The following is a 13,769-nucleotide window of genomic DNA, read 5'->3' on the forward strand; positions in this document are numbered from 1 at the left end:
GATTGGAAACATTGCACAACATACCACTTAACAATGCTGTGTACTCAGTAAAGAAGGAAATTCACATGACAGTCTTTATCACTACTGTCTGTTTAAGTCATCTGCAAAGAAGCAATGTATTCTACAAAGTTTTCCTGTGTCAGTCAACACTGATTTCCTAAGTCAAATTAAACCATCTCTATTCAACCTATTGTTTGTAACTGCATTCAGTGGCATTTAATAAGAACACATTTTCCTCCCTTAATCTACCCAGATTCAGATTAATCTATACTTAATTACTTTCTTCATTCCATATAACAAAATATTAGAAGCTGTGCTTTCAGTATTTAAATGGGTTTCTACTGTCTGAGCTAAATGTATATATTATACCACCATTAACTTTCTGTTGACCTCAAGATTAGAATTGCCCTTTATTTTTATTTAATACCAAGTATATGTACACAAACTTGGAAAACTTTCTGATGTCCAGTGTTAAATTCAACAATCATTTGATTCCAGTAGTGCTGACAGTAACTGATAACACCAAGAAGTAAACTTTTAAGTAAAAATGTCATGCTTACAAGTCACAATTGCAGGCACCTATATCATTCATTCATTGACTTATAATGATTATGACAAAATACTCAGATTACTGACAACCCTCCCAAACTGTAGTGGATTACACATTACATTTTGGGGTTTCTAGTTCTGAATTTGCCACTAATTATAAAGTTGGGGCTCTCTCAGCCTCAGTTTCCCATCTGTTAAAAGAATTACAAAAGTTCCTGTTGTGATCCACTCTGCAAATGTGACAACTGAGGCTGGAGAGACCCATGACTTCAATTAGTAGTAAGCCAGAACTTTACCAAAACTTTAGCCAGAACTCAGTCTAAATGTCCTTCCTTTTATCCCTTTCAGAAAGTTTGCAAGATCTGTCTATGAATGACTTTAGGTATTCTCTCATCTAAGACTATAATGGTATTTATGTGTACACACATCATTTCCATATATGTGGAAATGACTACATTATTTTTTATCAGGCTCCCCACAGGCCTAAGAGACAATTCAAAAGAAATTCAAACCTGCATTCTGACAAAACATCAGAGTCTCACTATTAGTTATGTCAAATGTCTCCTAAAGGAGCATGGAAATAACCCAGATACGGCTTACAGTGATCTCCATATCATCCCATTCCTCCTGTGATCACCAGAGAAAATGGTTAACACTCTTCATAAAACCTTTCACTCTCTTCTAGTACTAAATTTTTTTAGTGTTTTCTCTTGACTGACTACATTTTCAGGGCAGGAGTGGTGATGGGAGTGGTAGGAGAAGAAGAAATTTTAAAACTAAGAAGAAGTAACTCACATTACCAAAAGCCTTGGTAACAAACTTTTAAAACCACAGAATTTATCTACAGATTAAATTACTAACAGAAAAACTTTTATCTAAAATTCTGGGAGTCACTACTAAGTGAGATTAAAAACAAAAATAGAATATTTCCACCATGAAAGTAAAAAACACAAGATGATTTATAAATTTTTAGCGACAAAATTATTGTAACAAAGCAACAGAATCTCTGAATTGCAACCTTAGACATGTACAGATTTGCAGATACATACTTTGTAAGCCCAAGACATTCTCCAACTACACAAAAATGTCTTCTGGATACTTTCACCTGAATAGTAACATAATCTAGACTTAATACTAATAATCTAATTTCCTAAAATAATGTGCTAACAAATCTTCCCATGCTTCCAGACAAACATACTGCATAGAATAGTTAAGTTCTTTAAACAACAGTCACTTCAGAAAACATCCTGTGTGGCTCAGTTGGTTAAGCAGCCGACTTCAGCTCAGGTCATGATCTCGCAGTTAGTGAGTCGAGACCTGCGTTGGGCTCTGTGCTTGACAGCTCAGAGCCTGGAACCTGTTTTGGACTCTGTGTCTCCTTCTCTCTCTGCCCCCCCCCCNAGAAAGAAAGAAAGAAAGAAAACATCCTTAGTAGAAATACAGGTACACAACAGCCAATGGAAATGCCTGGAACATAGTTCCCAATGAAATATTGATTCGATGAATGAATAACAAAGGAATAAAGAAACGTAAAGGAGAGTAAAGTGAGAGCAGATGAGCCTGAACGCCCCAAGGGCTTGAGGACACTGCTGTTGTGGCCTCTGCAAGCTGCTGCATGCTGCTGCGAGTCCAAAGGGCCCCACCTCCTCTGTGCTGCCAACTCCTACTGCCACTGTTGCTAGTGGAAGGGTCCTGCCATCAAAAGCTTCCTCTTTGAGGTCAGCACTATCCAGTTCTACAAAACAGGCATTAGACAGATATATTTCTGCAAAGACCACTGGAATAATTTTGTGATCTCCTCACCAATCAAGAACGGAAGAAAGGATGTCTATACAGTATACTAAAATGACTGTAGGTTCAACATTAGAGAAAACAAAGGGTGAGTGTGTATGTGAGTGAAGGTAGTAGGAAAATTTAGGGTTGCATTATAAACCTATACCATTAGGGTTACTGAAGTCAAAATAAAGACTGCCTTTGTTTTCAAATATATTAGAAAGCATCTAAGATGCCCTCAGTGAAAATTACTTAAAAAAAAAAGAAGGCAGCAAATAACCCTCAAGGTGGGAAGAGATAAAGGTATGAAAATAACACTCTGAAAGTGGTAATATGTTAGCCATGAAGAGTAATTGCAAATGGATAAAAGTTTCAAGATCTATGAAAATTTCACCTAGAGATGAACATAAAACAGAGCATGGCATGATTAAGATACCACTCTTAACATAAAGGGCAGTTTGGAAAACTCAGCATTAGCATCAAAACATCAAATCTAATTATAATTAATCTGTCAATCTATAGACAATTCTATAGAACTTGCAAATTGAGGCAGGAAGCTAGTTAACACTTCTAGGCAAGATAGGAAGCAAGCTTGAACCGTGTTGCTTAGGATAATTTTTGGAAAAACATAAAGAGCAAGGATCTTTGGTTATACACTGTAACTGTAGCTTTTTGACATTTTAATTAGGGCCAAAACAGTTCATTTTTAATGGTTACTACCTTACAGTTCGGTAATAAATTCAAATATCTATACCTAAAGTTGTTGTGGCTCAAAAATAAGACAATTTTTATTTAATTAAAATGTAAACCACTGGGAATAGTAATTTAAGGATTACACTTTTAGACTTGGGAAACTTAGGAATTTTAAATACTATTTAAGTACTGTATCCACCTGTAATTTTCAAATCTTAAAGTATTACTTTAAGTCTGCACAAAATTTGAACACGTTTTACTTGGCTTCTTTCCAAACCATAGCACTTACACTTTAGGGACCAAGGGAGGGTATAGTGTAAAGCACTTTAATTTCTTTAAGCAGAAAAATCTTTTACCTTGACCACATTTTCAATAGTATGTATATCCTTCCATACATGAGTTCCTCAACTCTTTTAAAAGGGGGAAAAAACTAAATTTTAAAACATTTAATAAATCTAAAAAATTTCTTCAAACTTTTAAAATGAAGCTAGACTTTATTTTTACTCTTATACTTAATATCTCGAAACATCCAAACTAAAAGAACAAAAAAGGCATAAAAACATTGGGATTGAGGCTCACATTCTAATCACTTTCAGTAAACCAAAGACTAAACCTATAAAGTAAGATTCTCAAGTTAGTTTCAAATCACAAACCATCGGCTTTCTGAGCAATCAAAATAATTTAAGTAAGCAATAACCTAAAATTCATTGCCCTGAATATTCAGTGATAAGCCATTAAATGGGAATGGTTTAACATTTTCAAAATACTACCATGAATAACAACAAAGAGATCAGTAAACAGGAGAACTAAATCACAATTCAGTGTACACATTCTCTCTACTTACCTACCTACACACTGTTTCATTTAAAATGAAATATATATGGGGCACCTGGGTGGCTCAGTCAGCTAAGTGTCTGACTTCGGCTCAGGTCATCATCTCACAGTTCCTGGGTGCGAGCCCTGCCTCAGGCTCTGTGCTGACAGCTAGCACAGAGCCTGGAGCCTGCTTTGGATTCTGTGTCTCCCCCCCTCTCTCTGACCCTCCCTTGCTCACACTGTCTCAGAAATAAATAAAACATTTAAAAAAATTTTTAATAACATAAAATGAAATGAAGTATATATGAAGTGTTTTTATTAAATGTTTAAAACTCATTAATAACACATTTAAACATTTATTAAATATTTTAAATACAGCTAAGTGCAGCATGAGTCCCATATTTCTATAAACATGGCACTAAATTATCATCAGATGTCTTTTATGTATCAGAAGAGCCTAAAATCAGCAACAAAATTTGAAAAACACAGTCAAGGAATGTACAATAAAGATGGCAAGCTGAATACATACTAAATAATTTGTTCTTTATTTCTAGAGATGTTTGTGTTATGAGGGCTCAGAAATGTAAATAATTAGAACAAATTCACAAGACATGAACTTTCTTAAAAATTACTTAAAATACAAATAACACCCACCTACAAAATCAAACTTCACCTCTCCTGTGAAGTCATCCTCCAAAAGGAATTAGTAGCTCATATCTAAGGGTGTTCCTGTCACATTTTGTCATTCCGCACTCTAGACTTTCATCAATTCTGTTTCACAATTCTTTACATATTTCTCTCCCACTTAAAATCTTTCAAAGCTGTAACCAGGATTTCCTATCTCTGGATCTTTTGCACCAACCATTCAATGTAATTTGCTCAATAAATGCTAAATGAAATACTAAGAACTAATTTTTTTCCTGAGATATTTGAAACATTTTATCATACCTCTTAACGATTTAAAGTCACAAAGTAAACATGCTCCTACTTCTCCAGTAAGTTTCAAAACATACTCCAAAACTGTCTGTATATATTTCCCATATCTGCACCAAGAAAAGCTTTTTGCAAAAAAAGCAGTAAAAGAAATAGTTCCTTAAAAACTGAATCCGGTTATGTGGAAACTAATTTGACAATAAACTATTTGTAAAAAACTATAAAATAAAATAAAATTAAATAAACAAAAAGAATAAAGAATGTAAAAAAATATTTTTTTTTAAATATTTTTTTATTTATTTCTAGGAGAGAGAGAGAGACAGCGTGAGCAGGGAAGGGTCAGAGAGAGAGGGAGACACAGAATCCGAAACAGGCTCCAGGCTCTGAGCTGGCAGTCAGCACACAGCCCGACGCGGGGCTCGAACCCACGAACCGCGAGATCATGACCTGAGCGAAAGTCAGACGCTTAACCGACTAAGCCACCCAGGCGCCCCTGTAAAAAAATATTAAAAAAAAAACAAAACTGAATCCGAACAGATCACAATGATCACTGATTATTCACACAGACCGAACAGATCACAGTGATCACTGATTATTCACACAGACAGAAGATAATAAATATGTCTTGTCACAAAATGTCCCCATCTGTATAAAAAAAAAAAAATGAAAGTTTTTTCTATCCTGACTCAACTCTTCCCTGAACTCAAAAGCAATACGAAGCCAAAACAGTAATTACCGGAGGCCATTTCAAGCAGATTTGCCCTGGGTGTGGGCTGCAGGCAAACTAAGAAGAGAAGGAAGGTGATGGTTCAGGAAGGAAGTGATTAAGCAGAGATTTTTCTCCAATTCAAACTATGGCTTAGTTATGTGGAAAGTGTTGTAAATACCATAATCATACAAAACCTACTCTCTCTGAAGCCAGTGATACAAAAATAACACCTATGCAGTGAAAAATTACTCCCAATACACTTTATTGTAATTACACTTTTATCAATTCGTTTTAGCCTTTGAAAAGTCTGTTTAATACTCTACACCACTGCTTTTCTTTTGGAGGCTTAATGATAACAAAATAATTGTGTATAACAGGCTAAAGTAATATTTCTTGCTCTAATCACAAACATGAGTAATAAAAAATAACTTTCAGGTACCTGAAAATGAACAAAAAACAAAAGCTATCTGTGTGTATATATCAGTGTGTGAAATTACTTTAGAAATTATGCAGGCTGCACGCGTTCATACTATCTGAGTAAGTTAGGCATCATTTCATTCCCCTAACTGCATTTTAGTAGTACAATACAGTCTTCATGTTTCGTTTTTGAAAGAAACGTATTTGAAGTCCAAGGATCATCCTTCGGACTGACTTAGAGCAAAACAAAAAATTTGTCCACTCCAAAGATGAAAATTACGGATTTGGTTCTGATGCAGAAAAAAAAGTAAGCGTCTTATATCACCTGCAATATTAAACTGATTTAGTTTGCTGAAAAACAAGACAGTGAGTTATTGGATCTGTGTTTAATTCAGTGCACTTTATAACATATTTAAGGAATTCAGTTGTATAAAACAGTATCTGAATCTTATCAGATGAAAATATTTTTCCCTTTTAGCAAGCCTCGGGTTGCATGTCTGAGAAAACAAATTAGTCTCAAGTTCTCCTAAGCTTGATAATAGTGCCCCCTAATGGGAATTTTAATATGAGTCTTTCCACTCAATTTTTAAATAGCTTATGTTCTCTAGTAAGAGCAAGTTATCTCACTTTTAACTAGAAAATTAATCCTGTAATAAAAAAGCATATCGAGATTTAAGCGACTTAAAGTTATCACATGTGGGGGAAAATATGACTTCATGAAAAGAAACAAAAATTTAAAAACTTCATTCCACGAGTTTTCTTGGTTTTGAATCATCCTACCGTAATGTAATCCAAGGTGGCATTAATCTCATAAAGTTAAACTCATAAAGAAATTATCCTTCAGCTATGTTTCTAGTATGTAATTAATATGTGCTAAAAGAGTACAGTCAGGAAAAAAATAGTTCGGAACTAAGGTCATTCAGTGTCACACAAATCTGAGTATAGAGCTGAAGTTCCCACCCAAGTTTTCTGGCCTCATACCATCACCTTTCCATAATACCGGCATACCCTGCTTTTGGAAGTCCGCAGTATACCACTTCACTTTTACAAAAGACCGAATGAAAGAAATCCAAAGAGAATTTTCACTTTTACAAAAAATGGCGAAAAGCGAAAATAACCTTCAGTATTTGTTTTGCAGCGAACTGTTAGAGGCAGCACACAAGCCAAGCAGTGAGAGTGGCCGCGCCAATCTTCCTCAGCACCAAGCAGCCATGGCTTAGAACTGTGTGAGCATCTGTGCTTTATCCTGATTTATTCTGTGTATCCATTAGCAAGATGTGTACTAAGGTATCAGAAAAGCCTAGGAGAGGTTATTTTGGGGGTCTGGGAATGCTCAAAATTTTTTCCATATAAATTAATGGTAACTGCTTCTTCGTTTTGTGACAAAGGTTTCACAGAAACACTCTACTTTTGCAGAAACCTGTACCTGGCTCACAAGTCTAAAACCATGAACTGAATATCTTTCTTCCCTAGTACCTATAGACAGTTCCCCTCAACACCAACAGCTCAGTATGGGGGCTGGGAGGTAATGCATTAGAATAAAGAAAAAACTACATTCTCTGATACTTTCCAGATGTACAAACACCCAATAATATCAGTGTTTTTATTACAGTGCCCACAATACATTCTGAACTTAACAGTCAATGTTAAGAACGATATCTACAAGAATAAGCAACAAAGTCATCTATTTACGATGGAAAGAGAGTACTATTTATTACCTTATTCTTTAACTTTATGACAGAAAAGAGCAAAAAAAGTATGTATATATGCGTATGTGTATATATACATACATACGAATGAATGCATGTGAATATACATGTATGTGTATATATACATATATGTGTGTACGTGTGTGTGTGTTTGTGTGTGTGTGTGTGTGTGTATAAATGTAAGAAGAGGTCAGACTTTCTTAAGGGGCCAAACAGTTAAAAAAAAAATTCAGGTTTGGTACCCATATGGTCTCTGTCACAACTACCCAACTATGCCACTGTAGCAGGAACACAGCCACAGAAGAAAATATATAAAGGAATGGGCATGGCAGTGTTTCAATAAAACTTTACATGCAAAAGCAGGCCCAGATTATAGCTTGCCAGCCCCTAATTTATTTTTTTTTCTTCCAAGTTTTTATTCAAATTCCAGCCAGTTAACGTACAATGTGATATTAGTTTCGGGCATACATTTTTATTTTTATTTATTTATTTTTTTACAAATAGTTTATTGTCAAGTTGGTTTCCATATAACACCCAGTGCTCATCCCCACAAGTGCCCTCCTCCATGCCCATCACCTCCCTCCCCCCCGACCCATGAGTCCTCAGTTTGTTCTCAGCATTCAAGAGTCTCTCATGGTTTGCCTCTCTCCCTTTCCCCCACCATTTCTCCCCTTCTTCTCCCCCATGGTCCTCCATTAAGTTCCTCCTAATCCTCCTATACGTGCAAACATATGATATTTGTCCTTTTCTGCCTGACTTATTTCACTAAGCATAACACCCTCAAGCCAGTCCCTAATTTAAAACATTTCACATTAGACCACAGATTAAAACTCTCCACTTTACATGAGATGAGGCACCAAACAAAAACACAGAAACAAACACCTAAGCAACTCAAAATACGTAACCATTAAAATCATGAAATATTTACTAAGGACTTTACTTCCATAAGGTGAAGGGCATAAGAAAAGATCTTTCCCTAAATATTAATTTTTATAGACATAGAATAACAGAAAAATAGTAAGCAAAACAATGGATGTTTAGAAAGATTTAAAATAATCAATATGCAGGACAATTCTATTCCAGGACACATCCATATAATGAAAAAAATTTAGCTTTTATCTAGATATGATAAAAATCTAATGGTGACTATATACTAATGCCTATTCACATAATTAAATGAATTATGTGAGAGAACCAAAAATTCAAGACTGACTATATAAGGCTAGGCAGAAATACAACGTATTATCTTAGACTTTTCACACATATAAGAAAAATGGCAAATCCTACCAGCTTCTAAAGATAAATCAAGAAAAACAAATTTAATTGTTTTATCCAAAAAGCAGATTTCAGGCATAAAATAATGATGCTCCCCACTCTACACCCTTTAATCACTGGCTTCCATGTCACTAAGTGTCCAAAAGCAACACCATATAGCAGGAAAATCATGAGACTTGGAACCAAAGAGCCAAAGAGTTCAATCCCTATTCTATAAATTCCCAGTTAAATGATTTTGAACAAGTTCTCTGTCTTACTGAGCATCAGTTTCCTAATTTAGAAAATAGGACTGATAAAACCTTCAAATGTGCAGAGTAACAACTAATTATACGCAATGTACATACAGTACAGAGCACACAAATCCCAGCAAATTTTTTATTATGTGACGCTAAATTGAAATTTCTTATCTCCATGTTGTTAAAATAGTTTTTAAGGAGCTTCTTAAAGTACATGTTAGTGAAATAGCATATTGGTCAATTATTTGAAAGCTCATAAGATAAGTCAGCATCTAGTGATCAAGATCTAAGGGGTACCTGGGTAGCTCAGTCGGTTAAGCGTCCGACTTCGGCTCAGGTCATAATCTCACAGTTCGTGGGTTCGAGCCCCGCGTCAGGCTCTGTGCTGACAGCTCGGAGCCTGGAGCCTGTTTCGGATTCTGTATCTCCCTCTCTCTCTGACCCTTCCCTACTCACATTGTCTGTCTCTCTCAGAAATAAATAAAACATTAAAAAAAATTTTTTTAAGAGGAAAAAAGATCTAAATTAATAATACATTTTGCTTTGTTCATCTACCGTAACTGCACTGAACATTATTTCTTGCACATATTCTAAACTGAGAATTTTAGGAAAAAATTAATTACCTAAGAAAACTATGTGACAATACAAACTCTTCAGGAATGGATTCTATTCCCAACTGTGCCACTAACACAATAACTGAGTATGTCACTTCAAATGAACCTCTCAGATTCCTCACTTGCAAACCAAAAAAAAACTATGTTAATAATTCCTTGTCTTCTCCTCTGGTCTTCCAGCTCTAAAAGAGTTATTACTATAGGAGCACCTGTGTGGCTCAGCTGGTTAAGTGTCCAACTCTTGATTTCGACTGAGCCCATGATCTCATGGTTCATGGGTTTAAATACTGCATTGGGCTCCATACTGACAACTCGGGAGTCTGCCTGGGATTCCATCCCTCCTCTCTCTCTGCCACTCCCTGGCGCTCACGTGCACATGCACCTTCCCTCTCCTAAATATTTAAAAACGTTTTAATTAAAAATAAAAAATAAAAAGAGCTATGATTGCAATGTAATTAAGCATCTCCAGATATTCTGGTAAAGAGAGGAAGTGATTACAAATAAATGGAAAGGCATTTTTTATTCATAGGTTGGAAGATTTAATATTGTTAAAATGTCCGTACTACCCAACTGATCTACAGAGTCAACGTAATCCCCACCAAAATTCCAATGGTATTTTTATGGAAATAGAAAAAAAAAAATCCTAAAATTCATATGGAATTTCAATGGACTTTAAACAGCCAGAATCTTGAGAAAGAAAAACAAAGCTAGATGCCTCACACTTCCTGATTTCAAAATATATTACAAAGCAAAAGTAATCAAAGCAGAATGGTACTAGCATAAAATTCCTAGAAGACAATATAAGGAAGAAGCTTCCTAACATTGGTCTTGACAATAACCTTTTGGATATTATACTAAAAGTACCAGCAACAAAAGCAAAAATAGACAATATGGATTATATCAAACTAAAAAGCTTCAGCAAAGGAAACAAATCAACAGAGCGAAAAAGTAACCTATGAAATGGAAGAAAATTTGATAAGCGGCTAATACCCAGAATATACAAAGAACTTCAACTGAACAACAACAATCCTTAAAAATGGACAACAGGCCTTAATAGACATTTCTTCAAAGAATACATACATGGACAACAGGCCTTAATAGACATTTCTTCAAAGAATACATACAGACAACAAGCATATAAAAAGATACTCAACATCACTATCAGGGAAATGAAAATCAAAACCACAATATCACCTCACATCTGTTAGTACAGTTGCTATCACTTTCAAAAAAATAAATAACCAGAAAATAACAAATTTTGGTGAGGATGTGAAGACATCACAACCCTTGTACACTACTGGTGGAGAATGTAAACTGGTGCAACCACTAAAAAGGCAGTATGGAAGTTCCTTAAAAAATAAAACATAGAATTAATATATGATCCAGCAAATCCCACTTCAGGGTATATATATATCTAAGAGAACTGAAAACAAGACTCTGAAGAGATAGCTGCAGCATTACTCAAAAAAGCCAAGAGGCAGAAACAATCTATTTATCAACAGATGAATGGATAAAGAAGTGGTATTACATACGACAGTATATTACTCAGCCTTAAAAACAGATATCCTGCCATACGCTATAACACAAATGAACCTGGAGAACATAAAGTTATGTAAGATAAACCAGTCTCAAAAGAGCCAAAAGACAAATACTGCTCATTTCACTTATAAGAGAGTCCACACACTCAAGAACAGAAAGCAGAACGGTGGTTGCCAGAGGCTGGTAAGGGGGAAAAGAGGAGCAGTTGGTCAATGGATGTTGAGTTTTAGTTTTTGCAAGATGAAAAAGTTCTACAGATCTTTTCCACAACACCTGCATATGGTTAACACTCTATACACTCAAAATGGTTTAAAATAGTAAATTTTACTACTTGTCCTTAACATAATAAAAAAAAGTTATATACCGAATGATCCTTGAGTGTTCACACAGTAAGAAATTACTTTCAACTACATTTTTTTTAATCTTTCAAGTTATTGATGTGGCCTTTGGTGTAAGCTTTATCTACTACTGGCCTTTGCTAACAAAGCAATTATACCTATAGCACCAAGGGGGAAAAAAAAAACCTCCTGAAATGCTTAAGAAGTATCTTCTTTCTGAAATAGACAGCTAAGCTCATCTGCCCTTCAAGATGTAAATTATTTACAAGCTGATTTCGTAATGGGAAAGTTAACAACAGCACAGCTCCTATTCAAATTACTAAAATCAGAATCTCAAATTACAAATAAGGCCAAACTAACGAATCTTTTGATATAAATCCTCATTTCAAAGAATTTGCATAATTTTTTAATGTTTATTTATTTTTGAGAGAGAAAGACAGAGTCCTAGTGGAGGAGGGGCAAAGGGAGAGGGAGACGCAGAATCAGAAGCAGGATCCAGGCTCCAAACTGTCAGCACACAAACCAACTAGGGGCTCGAACCATGAGATCATGACCTGAGCATAACCTGAATCGACTGAGTCATCCAGGTGCCCCAAATTTGCATAATTTTTTTTCAGGAAACTCAGAAATCAAGTGAACTAGATTAGCCTGATAGACTTCCAATAAGAGACAATCAAAGGTTACGGTGAGAAATTGTATTAAAAATCATTTGTGTGCACTGCAAAGATTTTTGAAATGAGTACCCTTACCTTCATCAAAGTCAGCATCATCTTCCGTGTGTTGAGGGAAAGGAAAGCAGTTGGTAATCTCAAGGCGATCTTCTACAACCAAGCCCAAAAGCACTCCCTGAACCACTTCAGTTCCCTGTCCTTCTTCTTGATAATGTTTGATTATTTTTAGTACCACCTAAAAGAAAATACAGAAATGAGCTTAAAAATCATCCTAACAGTTTATATTTCCTTTATTTAAAAAAAAAATGAACCATACTAGTAGGTTTGCAAAAACTACAAAATTATATAATAGAACCAATTTTCTTACAAATAAATTCTTACTCTGACACAAATAATAAACTCACATAATCTAAATGTACACCTGAAACTCCTGGAGTCTGAAGACATGTCAAAAGTGTCGATGAACAGCACTCATGACTTCATGTCAAGGCTCCAAAAGGTCTGGAATTCAGAAACAGCTTCAAACAGTATCACCTCAATTCAAGGTTATTATAAAGGAAGTGATCCTATTAACTTTTGTTAACAGGATGATAATTTCCTGACACAGATAAAACTATCAATAGCATAAAGATCTCAATTACCTGAAAACCTGAAAGCAGACCACTCCCCAGACCATTTAACATCTCAAGGTGGTTCCTGAACAAAGCATCTCATTAAGTCAAAGGAAGCAACAATGAGAATGTGTATCCAAGAAGGATCTGTTTGATAACAGAAATCAAAGAGAACCAAGTCTCCAGCACTACCTAATTTTCCTCAACCAGGATACAGCAAATAAGCTCTAATGGAAAACTGCCTCTTGCATTACTCTCACTCCTTTAACATTTCCATAAAGATAAAGAGGTTAACAACGCAAAGTTGGACAGGCAATTAATTTAAAGGTTCACAGTATCAGTAATCATTAATAATAACTCCTAGGAAGTAATTCCCACAATTATGTTAGAAAAATGGACTATAATCACTTTACAAATACGAAAACAAAAACAGAGAGAAAGTAAACAATTACAAGTCACACATCCAGAAAGTGGAAGAGCCAAGATTTAAACCAAGTCAAGCTCCAAAGCTATGTATTTTAACTTGAATAACAAGGAGACTTACTTTCATATCAATAATTCGGTAATTAAAACAATAGATTAGTCACAGACTTTGTGATGAACAGACCCCAAAAAGATATGATATCAACAAGATCCAGACTTCTTAAGGACAGCAAGCAGTTAGGAGGAAAAAGAGCTTCACGTGGAAGAACCTCAAATGATTAAGACCTTCTACAGTATGAAATGAAGCAAGTACACAATCTTACACATTCCTATAGAAAAGACCTCTCTACTTCTTGAAAGGCACAAAATGAGCTTAGAGAGTTGTAGAGGTATCGGTATGAGTTCCAACTAACAGTTACTAGCTGTGACTTTGGGAAAGCTATTTATTCTTCCTAAGTCTTTG

General features: G+C 35.2%; 1 protein-coding gene across 1 annotated transcript in view; it reads right to left on the bottom strand.

The window, feature by feature from the left end:
* The window catches only part of EIF3H (eukaryotic translation initiation factor 3 subunit H), a 97,288-nt gene that overhangs the window by 62,303 nt on the left and 21,216 nt on the right, over nt 1-13,769 (bottom strand). Inside the window, exon 2 of the mRNA XM_077778929.1 lies at nt 12,351-12,507. Coding sequence (XP_077635055.1) covers nt 12,351-12,507 — 157 coding nt within the window. The remainder of the gene's footprint in view (nt 1-12,350; nt 12,508-13,769) is intronic.

The sequence above is a fragment of the Crocuta crocuta genome, unplaced genomic scaffold (genome assembly GCF_008692635.1).
Source record: "Crocuta crocuta isolate KB4526 unplaced genomic scaffold, BGI_CrCroc_1.0 scaffold448, whole genome shotgun sequence".
Taxonomy (NCBI): Eukaryota; Metazoa; Chordata; class Mammalia; order Carnivora; family Hyaenidae; genus Crocuta; species Crocuta crocuta.